This window comes from Pelodiscus sinensis, chromosome 18, assembly GCF_052426305.1.
Source record: "Pelodiscus sinensis isolate ZL-2025 chromosome 18, ASM5242630v1, whole genome shotgun sequence".
Classification (NCBI taxonomy): domain Eukaryota; kingdom Metazoa; phylum Chordata; order Testudines; family Trionychidae; genus Pelodiscus; species Pelodiscus sinensis.
In genome coordinates, this window is record NC_143069.1 from 9,722,750 (window position 1) to 9,737,360 (window position 14,611).

General features: G+C 44.1%; 1 protein-coding gene across 4 annotated transcripts in view; it reads left to right on the forward strand.

Annotated features, from left to right (window-relative positions):
- The first annotated feature begins 221 nt into the window (after nt 1-221).
- Nucleotides 222-14,611, forward strand: part of LOC149523219 (butyrophilin subfamily 1 member A1-like) — a 50,957-nt gene continuing 36,567 nt past the window's right edge. For all 4 annotated transcript variants that reach the window (XM_089769991.1, XM_089769992.1, XM_089769993.1 and 1 more), the window contains exons 1-2: nt 222-359; nt 14,083-14,186. In XM_089769991.1, coding sequence (XP_089626117.1) covers nt 14,120-14,186 — 67 coding nt within the window. In that variant the 5' untranslated portion in view covers nt 222-359; nt 14,083-14,119. The remainder of the gene's footprint in view (nt 360-14,082; nt 14,187-14,611) is intronic.

A 14,611-nucleotide genomic window follows, 5' to 3' on the forward strand; every position in this document is an offset into this window, starting at 1 on the left:
GCCTCTGTATAGCCTCCCGTATCAGGGTTGTTTCACCATGGTTGGTGAAATGCGTATCTGTTACAGACACAAAATACATTCTCCTATTTGAGCATAGTCCTGCCTTTAGAGTCATGGGTGATCTTTCCTGGAAAAGACACATAAATGTCAATAGGACAACAGTGAGGTTTAATATTTAACATGTGGCTTCTGCTTTCACTTTCCCTGGTCAGAGTTCAGCCCTTTTATTCAGTAATATTCAAAGTGTGTGATTCAGGCACATTGGCATATCCCATTCTAATCCCTTGCTTTTTATGTACCCTGGGACTGAGGAACAGAGAACCTTCTGGAATCTGGTGCAGTTTGATTCATTGAAAAAGGTAGGGGCCTCTGCTTTATTTCTATTCCCTCTCCTTGTGCTAGTGGGTGCGGCTCCATTAGCTTCAGGGGAGTGCTATCTATTTACACCTGCAGGAACAATGTCCTATCATGTATTTATCTATTGCAAATTTTAAATTCAAAAGTAGTGTTTGGGAAGCACATTAAGAAGAACGGTGACTGGAACCTATATCTGAGTTCATAGTAGGAAGAATGAAAGATCAATTATAATTCTTGGGACAAATGTGTTACCTCCTTATTGAAAAATTCCATTTGTATTTGGTTTATTGAACAGGCTGAGGTTTGACTGACAGGTAGAGCAGGAGGATACAGTATAGGTTGCAGGGGGTTCTACAGTCCACCACTGCTGAGTATCTATTTGATTTTGGGCAAGTCACGTGTTAACGGCTTTGGATTTTAGTGTCACCAGAAACAAAATAATGAAAAAATGTATATATTGTACAAGGTGCTGGAAATACTTATTTTGGATTGTGCTCTACTAAATTAATTGTTGTGGATATTTATTTTGTTTGCTTGTTTGATTATTTGTTTGTTTGTTTATATGTTGGTCTTTGATTGTCTCTAAAAGAATAAATTGTAATAACAGCTAGAAGTCAAATTTTGAAAGAAACCCTCCTTTCTAACAATCTCTTGACTAGCTAAAGATGAAAGAAGGTATTTCAGGATACTGCTTTCATATAAGAAACATGATATAGAGGCCCATTATAATGTGAATGCCAGAGTCTGCCTTTATTTAAAACCATGCACACTGACTTTGCGCAATTATCAGGGGAACATGGCCTTGTGCTTTTTATTTCTTCATGATCAGATTTCCTCTTCAAATTTAGCAGAGGAAACACCGTCATACTAATGTTGTTAGGTTGTTATGAGACAGTAGGAGAGGAAAATGAAATCATTAGTAAGTATTTTGCCTTTTTTTAAAATAATAGACCTTATGAAATACATTGGAGAAAATTAACACCCATAGATCAGATGTTACCGAAACTAAACTATCTGACACAAACTCAAATGTTCTGTCTGCTCTTCCATTCTAAATGTTTGAGTTGCAGAGCAGAAGGAATGTCATGGCAGTATTCAGAAATTAATAAGATCAGACTTGGGGATAAAATACAGCCTATATTGCTATGGAGAAAGATGCAAATGGTTAGTGCATTATAGTCATTCATGGATAACCAGAAGCACAAAACATCCCTTAGGCCACATCTCCGTTTGCTGGAAGATGGTTGTTGCAGTGGTCCGTCTTCTGGCATTCAATGTAAAGACCTGCTAAATTGAATGCTGAGGGCACCCCTGTTGGCATAGTATTCCTATTCCGCATGAGGCATAAGGGAAGTCAATGGGAGCCTTTCTCCCATCGACTGCCCACTGTGAGGATGGTGCCAAAGGTTGACTTAAGGTATGTAGATAGGTCTGGGTATAAGGTATGGGGTTGAGGTGTGAGTTTTACATAACTGGATTGTGTATCTTAAGCCGACCATCCCCCATAATGTGGACCTGACCTTAGAAGATATGGTGCAATAACCTTCTCAGGGAAATTATTCTGCATTAACTAAAGGGATGAATTTAAAGTGAATTAGTTAAACTGTGTTAAACTCCTGTGTGTGGATGCACTCATTCAGAATTAAAGTAACGTTAATTAAACCACAATCACATAAAAGCCATTTGAATTCTGAACAACAGCACTCACATCTGGATTTAGGCAAAATACAGGACTATGTAGCACTTTAAAGACTAACAAGATGGCTTATTAGATGATGAGCTTTCATGGGCCAGACCCACTTCCTCATCTCGTTAGTCTTTAAAGTGCTACATAGTCCTGTATTTTGCTTCAACTACACCAGACTAACACGGCTACATTTCTATTACTATTCTACATCTGGATTTAATGTGAGTAGACTAATCCACTTTAAAAATGCAATCAGAGTATTTTTCCCTGGATGTCCCCACATCGACAAAGCTTTATGTCTCAGACTTGATCTACTACTCATAAAATGAAGGTTAATAAAGTAACTGTACTTAGGGGCTGTGTCTAGGCTGCACCTCTCTGTCCACAGAGGGATGCAAATCAAGCACGTCAAAATTGCTAATGAAGCAAGGATTTAAAAAGTCAGTCTAGATGCGGATCTGTCGAAAATACAGATCCTGTATTCCTCAAAAAATGAGGTTTACAGGATCTGTCAAAAAAGGCTTTATTTTCAACAGATCCACGTCTAGACTGCTGGTTTTTTTTTTTCAAAAAAGCTCCGTTTCGAAAAAAAGTGGTGGCCATGTTTATGCCAATGAAGTGGGGGATATTTAAATCCCTGCTTCATTAGCAATTTTGACGTGCTTCATTTGCATCCCTCTGTCGACAGAGGGATGTAGTCTAGATGTAGCCAGGGATATAAACGAGAGAGAGAGAGAGAGAGAAGCTTTTGAAATTACACAGAGCTTTTCTTTATGTTTGCAAAGTTTATACAGTGTTAGATATCCTTGCAGTTACATCAGTGGAAGAATGCTTCTTTTTATCCTAGTTACCATGGCTCAGAGAGATGGAGCTGCTACAGTAACAGAAACACTCCCTCTGTCAGTGTAGGCCGCATCTCAGAGATCATCTTCTGTTAGGCTAGGTCTATATTGCAATGTTAAATTGGAAAAAGAAACACAATTTTACTTTCAAAAGAAGCTCTTTCAAAATTTGGTGCAACTACATGGTGCGAAATGTCAAAAGAAAATGTTCTTTCAACACATCCCTTATTCCTCGTAGAACAAGGTTTACAGGTATGGAGAAAGAGCGCCTCTGCTTTTTCGATTTTTTTTTTCAAAAAAGCAGATGTGTTCCTTGGACATGGAATTGCGTTTCTGGGATACCTTCAGTATGCAAAAAAACCAATGCCATCTAGACATAGCCTTAGTGAGAGACAAGTTTTCAAGCTTACAAGGAACTCTTCTTCAGCTCTGGAAAACCTACTCAGTCTGGCTGTGTCTACATTGGCACCCCTTTCCGGAAAAGGGATGCTAATGAGACACTTCGGAATAGCAAAATCTGTGGGGGATTTAAATATCCCCCGCGGCATTTGCATTTATATGGCTGCCGCTTTTTTCCGGCTTGGGGATAAGCCGGAGAAAAGCGCCTGTCTAGACGAGATTCTCCTGAAAATAAGCCCTTTTCCGGAGGATCTCTTATTCCTACTTTCAATAAATCCTCCGGAAAAGGGCTTATTTTCCAGAGAATCGCATCTAGACTGGCGCTTTTCTCCGGCTTATCCCCAAGCCGGAAAAAAGCGGCAGCCATGTAAATGCAAATGCCGCGGGGGATATTTAAATCCCCCGCGGATTTTGCTATTCCGAAGTGTCTCATTAGCATCCCTTTTCCGGAAAGGGGTGCCAATGTAGATACAGTCTCTATATGTAGACTTCAGGATGTTTTTGGAAGAATTTTTTCTGGAAGAGATCTTCTGAAGAAAACTTCTTCCAAAAGAGAGTGTTCACACTGCGAAAGTGCATCGAAAAAGCGATCTGCTTTTTTGACAGATAGCGTTCACACTGAATGTACTCTATCTCACATGTATGCTGTGATTACTATGGGCAGAATGGCCACCAAAGCACCTGTGCTTTTTCCTCTTTCCTCTTCTTGTAAAAGAACTCCCTTTTCCCCATCCATACACGCCTTTTTCCGAAAGAGCTCTTTGGCAAAAAGGTTTCTTCCTCATAGAAAGAGGTTTACCAATGTTGGAAGAAACCCTCTGTTCTTCCTTTTTTTTCCCCAAAAAAGAATGCAGTTTCATTATGGACATAATTGAAGTTTTTTGGAAAAAGCTCTGTAGTGTAGACATACCCTCAGAGGGTATGTCTACACTACAATGTTAGTTCGAACTAACGGACGTTAGTTCGAACTAACATTCATAGGCGCTACACTAGCGCTCCGCTAGTTCGAATTTAAATCGAACTAGCAGAGTGCTTAGTTCGAACTAGGAAAACCTCATTTTACGAGGATTAAGCCTAGTTCGAACTTACTAGTTCGAATTAAGGGGTGTGTAGCCCCTTAATTCGAACTAGTGGGAGGCTAGCCCTCCCCAGGCTTCCCTGGTGGCCACTCTGGCCAACACCAGGGAAACTCTATGCCCCCCTCCCGGCCCCGGACCCCTTAAAGGGGCACGGGCTGGCTACGATGCCCGTGCCAGGTGCAAGCCTGCCAGCACCCAGCCAGCAGACCCTGCACCTGGCACGGCACAGAGCAACCCACCCGATGTCCCCCAGCCCACCCCCTCTTCCCGGGACCAGGCTAGCGGCTCCCGGGAGCTTGCCCGGGACCGCAAGAGGCGGGCACCTTCCTGGGCTAGTGCGGACATCGTGGACCTCGTCCACGATCTCCGCACTAGGCACAGGAAAGTGGCCGTCTAGGGCAGGAGAGCTGCCAGCCTGGCCACCCAGGAGCAGGTGTGTGCATGAAAATCAAAGGGGTCCACTGAGACCCCCGACCCTGAGCCCTGAGCTTACAATGGCCGTCCTGGGTCAGACCAAAGGTCCATCTAGCCCAGTAGCCTGTCTGCCGACAGCGGCCAACCCTAGGGACCGTGGAGGGGATGGACCGAAGACAGTGACCAAGCCATTTGTCTCGTACCATCCCTCTCCAGCCTTCCACACCACTCCTACCCCCTGGCTAAGACTACTCCATGGACCCAACTTCCATGACTTGATCTCACTTCCCTTTAAGCTCTGTTCTAGTTGTAGCCTTCACAGCCTCCTGCAGCAAGGAGTTCCACAGGTTGACTCTTTGCTTTGTGAAGAACAACTTTCTGTTACTAGTTTGAAGCCTGCTACCCATTCCATTCCTTTGGTGTCCTAGTCCTTCTTTATGGGAACTCATGAAGAACTTTTCTGAATGCACCCTCTCCACCCAACCCCTGCTTTTAGAGACCTCTATCCTGTCCCCGCTCCATCTCCTCTTTTCTAAGCTGAACAGTCCCAGTCTCTGTAACCTCTCTTCATCTGGGACCTGTTCCCAACCCCTGATCATGTTAGTTGCCCTCCCCTCTCCCAGCCATTCTCTTCCCCTCTCCCACCTCCTTTTCCCAGTCTCCCCCAGTTTTGTTCAATAAAGACAGAATCAATGTTGGAAGAAACGTTATCTTTATTTTGTACATCAGGAAGGGGGGCTAGGGAAGAGTAAGTGGAAGGAGGTGAGGGAAGAATGGGGTACGAGCCCCCGATGGGGAGGAGTGGGCTGGCTCTGCGGACTTCTGGGGGTGGAAGCTCTCCTGCAGCCCCCCAATTGCCCCCTCTCCCCAGATGGCAGCCTGCGGCAAGTGCAGCCGGGCTGATGGCCGAGTGGTGTGATGTGCCCAGTGTGGGCACTCCGGGCACTCCAAGCCAGGACTGGTTTTCAAGCGGGGCACCCCTGAGAACTGTCTGTCCGGGGTGGGGGTCAGGTCCCTTTATGCGCAGCCCTCAGCTAGCCTGAGACAGCATCTCCACGCTCTAAGTCCTCCTCTGATGCCCTGCCGGCACTGCTTCCAGCCATCCTTAAGCCCTGTTCAGGGTCCACTCAATGTGGACATGCTAGTTTGAATTAGCAAAACGCTAATTCGAACTAGTTTTTAGTTCTAGACGCGTTAGTTCGAATTAGCTTAGTTCGAATTAACTAATTCGAACTAAGTTAGTTCGAACTGACATTGTAGTGTAGACATACCCAGAGTGTCACAACTAAATGCAAGATGGGGTAGATTGTTTACCATAAATAGATAATACAAATAGGGACTCAAATATAATAAACTAGATCAAATAGTGCCTATTAAAAAATATGAGCATCCCTGTCATAAATTACAAATACAGAAAATTACCATGCAGCATATCATAAAACTCCCTTCCAAGAACTCATATTCCCTTCTAAGGCCTCTTTTTGCAGCACTTTGCAGTGAAATGGCCTGAAAGCTTTAACATATTATTTCAAATCTAAACTGCTTCAATTGTAGAAATCTAAGTTTCCATCATATATACAGAGGAGTTAGATAAAAACATAGATTTTTTGGGGAGGTTGAAATATCATATAATTCCTTAGAATTCAGAACAGCAATGTACAAGAACCAAAAACACACAGAAGGAAAGCAGGTTGCTCCCTAAAACAAAGACAATTCACCCCACCTTACCCTGCGCTGGTTGTTTGCACACTGATATGATCCCATGTTTCCTGAGAAAGCCCTTTGAGGCTTGTAAACAAGAGCAGGAACCCCTCTGAGAATTTAAAATCACAAGTGATATTTTTAACACTGTATTCAATAGATCATGAGAACCTCACTGTAGTTTGCTTTCTCTGCTAGGGTTATGTAGCAGAGGCCATTTACCTTAAGCTAAGATTCACTTTTTCAGCAAAGCAGATGCTGATTTTAAAAGATACTTATGTGGGTGCTGAACTGGGCCTGTAACAGTTCTCTCACCTATTCAATATGCCGCTCTGTTGTGTCTGAAAATCAGTCTGCTTATGAGTAAGGCACCAGGCACACTAATATCTCTGCCATGAGCAGTTAACTGTTCTTCTTACCCATTCAGCTTTCTCCATTCAGAATCTCATTGGTGTGTTTCATTCCCATCCTGAGAGAAAAATGAGCATGGACTGAAAAGTATTTGTTGTGAATAATGTCTAGTGCTTTTCCAATTGTTGTTTTCCATATCTGGCAAAGAATTGCATGTTGTTTCCAATGAGATATGAGAGAAAGTTTGCTTTGGTTACGCCTGGCAATCCTGAACACTATCTTTAACACTACTGGATAAGGCTGTGGAATTTCTTGGCTATCTGCACTAGGAGCACATCCACACAGCTCAGAGTCAGTGACAGAGGAATGGTAGAAGGTATGAATATGTGCCACACCTTTTTCACTGTGTGCTTAATGGAACAAAAGTCTATGTTAGAAATGGTAATAAACTAAGCTATACTGAAATTGGAGCTGAGGAGATTGCAGGAAGTGAAGCAATAAACATGCTGGGGATATCAAAGTTCATGAATGGCTGAAAGAGATGATTGATAGGGAGAAGATGGGAGCAATGAGGCAAAATTCTCCCTGGAGTAACTGAACTATCTCTGCCAAACATGGTCAAGTGGGCCTGATATGTGTACTGCATTGGGAAAACAAGGGGTCCAGTGGCACTTGAAAGACTAACAAATGTATTAGAGTATTAGGGCATAAGCTTTTGTAATCTATAACTCACTTAGAATCATGGAATCATTGAATCCTAGGACTGGAAGGGACCTCAGAAGGCCATCAAGTCCAGCTCCCTGCCCAAAGCAGGACCTACCCCAAATCAATCACCCCAGCCAGAGCTTTGTCAAGCCAGGACGTAAAAGCCTCTAGGGACGGAGATTCCACAACCTCCCTGGGGAACCCATCCCAGTGCTTTCCCACCCTCGTAGGCTGTGTCTACATTGGCCCCTATTCCGTAATAGGGATGCAAATGTAGAACTTTGGAATAGGCAAATCCGCGGGGGATTTAAATATCCCCCGCAGCATTTGCATTAACATGGCTGCCGCTTTTTTCCGGCTTGTAGATAAGCCGGAGAAAAGCGCCAGTCTGGACGTGATCCTCCGGAAAATAAGCTCTTTTCCGGAGGATCTCTTATTCCTACTTGCCTATTCCAAAGTGCTACATTAGCATCCCTATTACGGAATAGGGGCCAATGTAGACACAGCCCTAGTGAAATAGTATTTCCTGATATCCAATCTAGACCTCCACCACTGCAACTTGAGACCATTGCTCCTTGTTCTGCCATCTGTCATCACTGAGAACAGCCTCTCTCCATCCTCTTTGGAATCTCCCTTCAGGAAGTTGAAGGCTGCTATCAAATCCCCCCTCACTCATCTCTTCTGAAGACTAAACAAACCCAAATCCCTCGGACTCTCCTCATACGTCATGTGCTCCAGCCCCCTCATCATTTTGGTTGCCCTCCACTGGACCCTCTCCAATGCATCCATATTCTTTCTATAGTGCAGGGCCCAGAACTGGATGCAGTTCTCTAGATGTGGCCTCACCAGTGCTGAATAAAGGGGAATAATAACTTCTCTAGATCTGCTCGAAATGTGCCTGCTAATGTGCCCTAATATGCCATTAGTATTCTTGGCTACAAGAGAACACTGTTGACTCATATCCAGCTTCTCATCCACTGTAATCTCCAGGTCCTTTTCTACCAAATTGCTACTTAACCAGTCTGTCCCAAGCCAGTAACAGTGCTTGAGGTTCTTCTGTCCCAAGTACAGGACTCTGCACTTGTCCTTGTTGAACCTCATCAGATTTCTTTTGGCCCAGTCTTCCTATTTGTCTAGGTCGCTCTGGACCCTATCCATGTCCTCCAACATATCTACTTCTCTCCCAGCTTAGTGTCATCCGCAAACTTGCTGAGGGTGCAATCCATCCCCTCATCCAGGTCATTAATAAAGATGTCGAACCAGCCCTAAAACCGATCCTCGGGGCACTTCGCTTGAAAATAGCCCCAGTCAGACATCAAGCTGTTGATCACTACCTGTTAGGCCTCACAATCTAGCCAGCTTTCTATCCACCTTACAGTCCATTTATCCAATCCATACTTCCTTAACTTGCCAGCAAAAATATTGTGGGAGATGTATCAAAAGCTTTGCTAAAGTCAAGGTATATCACATCCACTGACTTCCCTATGTCCACAGAGCCATTATAGAAGCTGATCAGATTGGTCTGGCATAACTTGCCCTTTGTGAATCCATGTTGACTATTCCTGATCACTTTCCTCTATTCCAAGTGCTTCAAAATGTATCCTTTGAGGATCCCCTCCATGATTTTTTCAGGGACTGAGGCAAGGTGACTGGTCTGTAGTTCCCTGGATTGTCCTTTTTCCCTTTTTTAAAGATGGGAACTGTATTTGCCTTTTTCAGTCATCTGCGACCTCTCCCAATCTCCATGAGTTTTGAAAGATAATGGCCAAAGGCTCTGCAATGACATTTGCCCACTCCCTCATTACTCTCGGGTGCATTAAATCCGGGCCCATGACTTTGTGTATGTTTACCTTGTTTAAAACTGTTCTTTCTCCACCAAGGGCTTCCTACCTCCTTCCCATGCTGCATTGCCTAGTGCAGTAGTCTGGGAGCTGACCTTGTCTGTGAACACAGAGGCAAAAAAAGCATTTAGTACTTCAGATTTCCCACATCTTCTGTCACTAGAATACATCCCTCATCCAGTAAGTGTCCCACACCCTCCCTGATCACCCTCGGATTGTTAACATGCCTGTAGAAACCTTTCTTGTTAACCTTCACATACATAAAAACATAACATAAGAACATAAGAACGGCCGTACTGGATCAGACCAAAGGTCCATCTAGCCCAGTAGCCTGTCTGTCGACAGTGGCCAGCTCCAGGTGCCCCAGAGAGGGTGGACTGAAGACAATGATCAAGCAATTTGTCTCCTGACATCCCTCTCCAGCCTCTGACAAACAGAGGCCAGGGACACCATTTCTATCTCCTGGCTAATAGCCTTTTATGGACCTAACCTCCATGAAATTATCTAGCTTCTCTTTAAACTCTGTTATAGTCCTAACCTTCACAGCCTCCTCTGGCAAGGAGTTCCACAGGTTGACTACACGCTGTGTGAAGAAGAACTTTCTTTTATTAGTTTTAAACCTGCTACCCATTAATTTCATTTCGTGTCCTCTAGTTCTTCTATTATGGGAACTAATAAATAACTTTTCTTTATCTGCCCTCTCCACATCACTCATGATGTTATATACCTCTATCATATCCTCCCTCAGTCTCCTTTTTTCCAAACTGAAAAGTCCCAGTCGCTTTAGCCTTTCTTCATATGGAACCTGTTCCAAACCCCTGATCATTTTAGTTGTCCTTTTCTGAACCCTTTCCAAGTCCAAAATATCTTTTTACCTTGCTATCAGTTGTGCTTTTGCCATCCTGATCACTATCCTGCATGCTCGAGCAATATATTTATACTCCTCCCTGGTCATCTGTCCAAGTTTCCACTTCTTGTAAGCTTCCTTTTTGTGTTTGAGCTCACCAAGGATTTCCCTGGTAAACCAGTCTAGTCACCTACCATATTTGCATTTCTTGCTGCACGCTAGGATGGTTTCTTCCTGTGCCTTCAGTAAGGCTTCCTGAAAATACTGCCAGCTCTCCTGGACTCCTTTCCCCTTCAGATAAGTTTCCCAGGGAATCTTGCCCATCAGTTCTCTGAGGAGTCAAAGTCTACTTTTCTGAAGTCCAGGATGTGTATTTTGCTGCTCTCCTTTCTTCCTTTTGTCAGGATCCTGAAATCTACCATCTCATGATCACTGCTGCCCAGGTTGCCACCCACAACTACTTCTCTCACTAGTTCCTCCCTGTTTGTGAGCTGCAGTTCAAGTTGCACATGGCCCCTGGTTGTTTCCTTAAACATTTGTACCAGGAAGTTATCCCCAACATTCTCCAAAACCTTCCTGGATTGTTTGTGTACTGCTGGATTGTTTTTGTACTGCCTCCCATTAGATGTCAGGGTGATGTAAGGCCCCCATGAGAACCAGGGCCTGCGATCTGGAAGCTTCTCTTAGTTGTCCAAAGAAAGCCTCCTCTACCTCATCCACATGATCCGGTGGCCTATAGCAGACACCAACCACAATATCACCTCTGTTGCTTCTGCCACATCCTTAGGGTATGTCTACGCTGCCACCCTAGTTCAAACTAGGGTGCTAATGTAGGCATTCGAAGTTGCAAATGAAGACCGGGATTTAAATATCCCGGGCTTCATTTGCATCTTGCCGGGTGCCGCCATTTTAAAATCCCTGTTAGTGCGGACTCCGTGCCCGCGGCTACACGTGGCACGGAGTAGGTAGTTCGAATTAGGCTCTCTAATTTGAACTACCGTTACTCCTCGTGGAACGAGGTGCACTGGTAGTTCGAATTAGAGAGCCTAATTTGAACTACCTACTCCATGCCACGTGTAGCCGCGGGCACGGAGTGCGCACTAACAGGGATTTTAAAATGGCGGCACCCGGCAAGATGCAAATGAAGCCCGGGATATTTAAATCCCGGGCTTCATTTGCAACTTCGAATGCCTACATTAGCCAGCCTAGTTCGAACTAGGGTGGCAGTGTAGACATACCCTTAGATACTAAAGAGAAGAAAGAAAAAAATGGATACAGAGATGGGAGTGCGACATCAATGCTAATTAACTCAGAGTGGATGTGGCTCATGTCCAACAGTGATAAAAAGTCTCAGAGGGATTATGTTTTTAGACTGTTACTATAAAAACAATGAAGAATCCTGTGGCACCTTAAGATACCTCTACACAGCAGTGTTATTTCAGAATAACTGAAGTTATTTTGAAATAATGTGGTGTGTGTTTACTCTGCAAGCCATTATTTTGACACTATGTTGATCTGGAAGACTTATTATTTTGACTTCTGCAACCCTCCTTTCATGAGGAGTAAGGGAAGTCAGAGGAAGAGGGCTCTTTCTTCCATTTCCTTCTGTGTAGATAGTGCCAAAAATTGAATAAATCTAATTGAATTCAGCTACGCAATTAATGTAGCGGAAGTTGAGTAGTTTAATTTTACTTTTGCCCGGCAGCGTAGATGTACCAATAGAGACTAATAGATGTATTAGATCATGAAATTTCATGGTTAAAATCTCATCTGATGAAGTGGGATTTATCCACAAAAGCTCAAGACCTAAAAAATATGTTAATCTCTGCGGGTACATCTACACTGTGACACTCTTTCGAAATAAGCTATTCCAGAATAGTTATTTCAAAATAGCTTATTTCAAAATAGCACATCTACATTACAGGGAAGCCTCAAAACTAGTCAGAGGCAGGATTCCCTTATATATATGTGCTATCTCGATTTAGAGCCCCAGGAGACACTGGGGAGGGATAACTTAGAATGGCCCCGGTGAGAGGCTATTTCAAAATAGCAGCAGTGGAGTGTCTACTCATGCCTTTTTTCGAAATAGCTACTTCCGAATAGGAGTCATTCCTCATGGAATAAAGTTTACAGAAGTTGGAATAAGCCATCCATTATTTTGAAATAATGGGATGTCTGTGTAGGCGCTCACATTGTTATTTCGAAATAACACTAATTATCTCAAAATAATGGTGCAGTGTAGACACATCCTATGGGTATGTCTACACTGTGGACTAAAGTCAAATTAAGCTACACAATTTCAGCTACATTAATTTCAGCTACCTGGCGTTAAAATAGCTTAATTTGGCTTTTGATGCTGTCTACAGTGTAGGAAGTCTAAGGGAAAACACTCTTCCTTCAACTTCCCTTGCAGGGTTACTGGCATTGACTGGAGCGCCCCTCTCAGTTTGAAGTAGCTCTCTTAATTCGACCACTACTTTGAAGCCTGGAATTCGACTGCAGCAGCTTCAATCTTCCTCTGTACTATAGGACATAGCTTAAGGTGCCAAAGGACTCCTCAGTGTGCATCTACTCTGCACCATTATTCCCTCCCTCTCCCATGCCTGCCCCTGCTCCTATCCCGCTCCCGCTTATCCCCCTACCCTCCCCAGAACTCCCCACTCCCGAGGTCACTGAGGTCCTCACACATGAGGTGGAGGAAGAATACGAGTCATGCACCACTCCCAGCTCCAGCTCTAAGCCTCTCCTCCCTGCTCCAAGGTTCTCAGCCCCCGTCCAGGGTTTTCAGCCCTCTTCTTCCTCCTCTAGGGTTCTCAGCACCCCTCTCTAGTTCCAGGTTCTCATCCCACCTCCTCCCCAGTTACTTCTACCTCAAATAAATCACAATACAATTCTGTTTTTATAAACCAAACAGGGTTCATGTGTGTGTGTGTGTGTGTCTGCAGGGGAGAGAGGTGGAGGAGGGGGAAGAGAAGGGTTTTTGTAGGAAAGGCAGAGAGGGACAAGGCACGGGTCTTGTTGAATTGGGCTTGTTTAGCATAGAAAAGAGTATTTGAAAGGGTGTCACAGGGAGGAGGGGAAGAATTGTTCTCCTTGGCCTCTGAGGCTAAGACAAGAAGAAATGGGCTTAAACTACAGCAAGGGAGGTTTTGGTTGGACATTAGGAAAAACTTCCTAACTGTCAAGGGAGTTAAACACTGGAATAGATTGCCTTGGGACGTTGTAGAATCTCCATTACTGGAGATATTTAAGAGAAGGTTAGATAGACATCTATCAGGGATGTTCTAGATGGTGCTTGGTCCTGCTGTGAGGGCAGGAGACTGGACTTGATGACCTGTCATGGTCCCTTCCAGTTCTAGTGTTCTATGGAGTAATTACTCTGATTGCTGGGCTTGTTCATGCAGTTTAGATTGAAACTTGTGCTGCTGCAGCTGCACTACTCCAGGAGTCAAGATAGGAGAGCAAAGAGCTCACAGGCAGTAACAACAGCCTGGAAACATTGTGCTTTTCTGGCCCATTGAACCTCAAGGGGAGTCAGTGCTTGGCACAGTCCTGGAGAAGGTCAGGAGTGGTGCCACACTTGGGCAGCAGTGGTGCTGAAATCACCCGGCCTCTCTGGGCACAAAGACTAGGACAGTGAGTGTATCTTTCACCACCATAAAGGTTTGCACATGATTCTAGCCCCCCACTCACCACCACTTGGGTTGGATACAGTGACACCCTCCCACCTTGTTCAGACTTCCCTGCTATGCATTGGAGAAGGAAGGAAAGGAACAGCCTGGTATATTTCAATATGGAACAAGGAGAAATCAGCTGTCTTGTATTTCTGTGTCTGTTCTGATTGCTGTTCTCATTTCAGATCAGCCCTGTGTCTTCCTGCATAAGCTAGCAGAGGCATGGAGCGAAAGTTACTGCTCTACATCTTGCTCTGTGCCATACCAGCAGCAGTGATTCTCTTGTCAGGTAAAAGAATGGTCCATAAAACACTTCCCCGCAGCTCACAACTGGAGAGAGGTGCTAAAACCTTCATGAAACCCCTGCTGTTGTCTGTGTCCAAGTTTTTGTATGTTTGTTTACTAAGATACAAAGAGATGATTCAGGAGACATTGGAGATATGTTCATGCAAGCATCTGAGGGCTCTCAGCTCTTAGGGTATGTCTACACTAGCCCCCTAGTTTGAACTAGGGAGGCTAATGTAGGCATTCGAAGTTGCAAAGGAAGCCCGGGATTTAAATATCCCGGGCTTTATTTGCATCTTCCCATCTGGGCACAATTTTTAAATCCCCTTAGTCCGAATGAACTGCCCGCGGCTACATGCGGCAGTCAAACGTTAACTTGAACTAAATCCTTTAATGTCCTTTTCCAAACAATGAATACTTTCTGCAAAA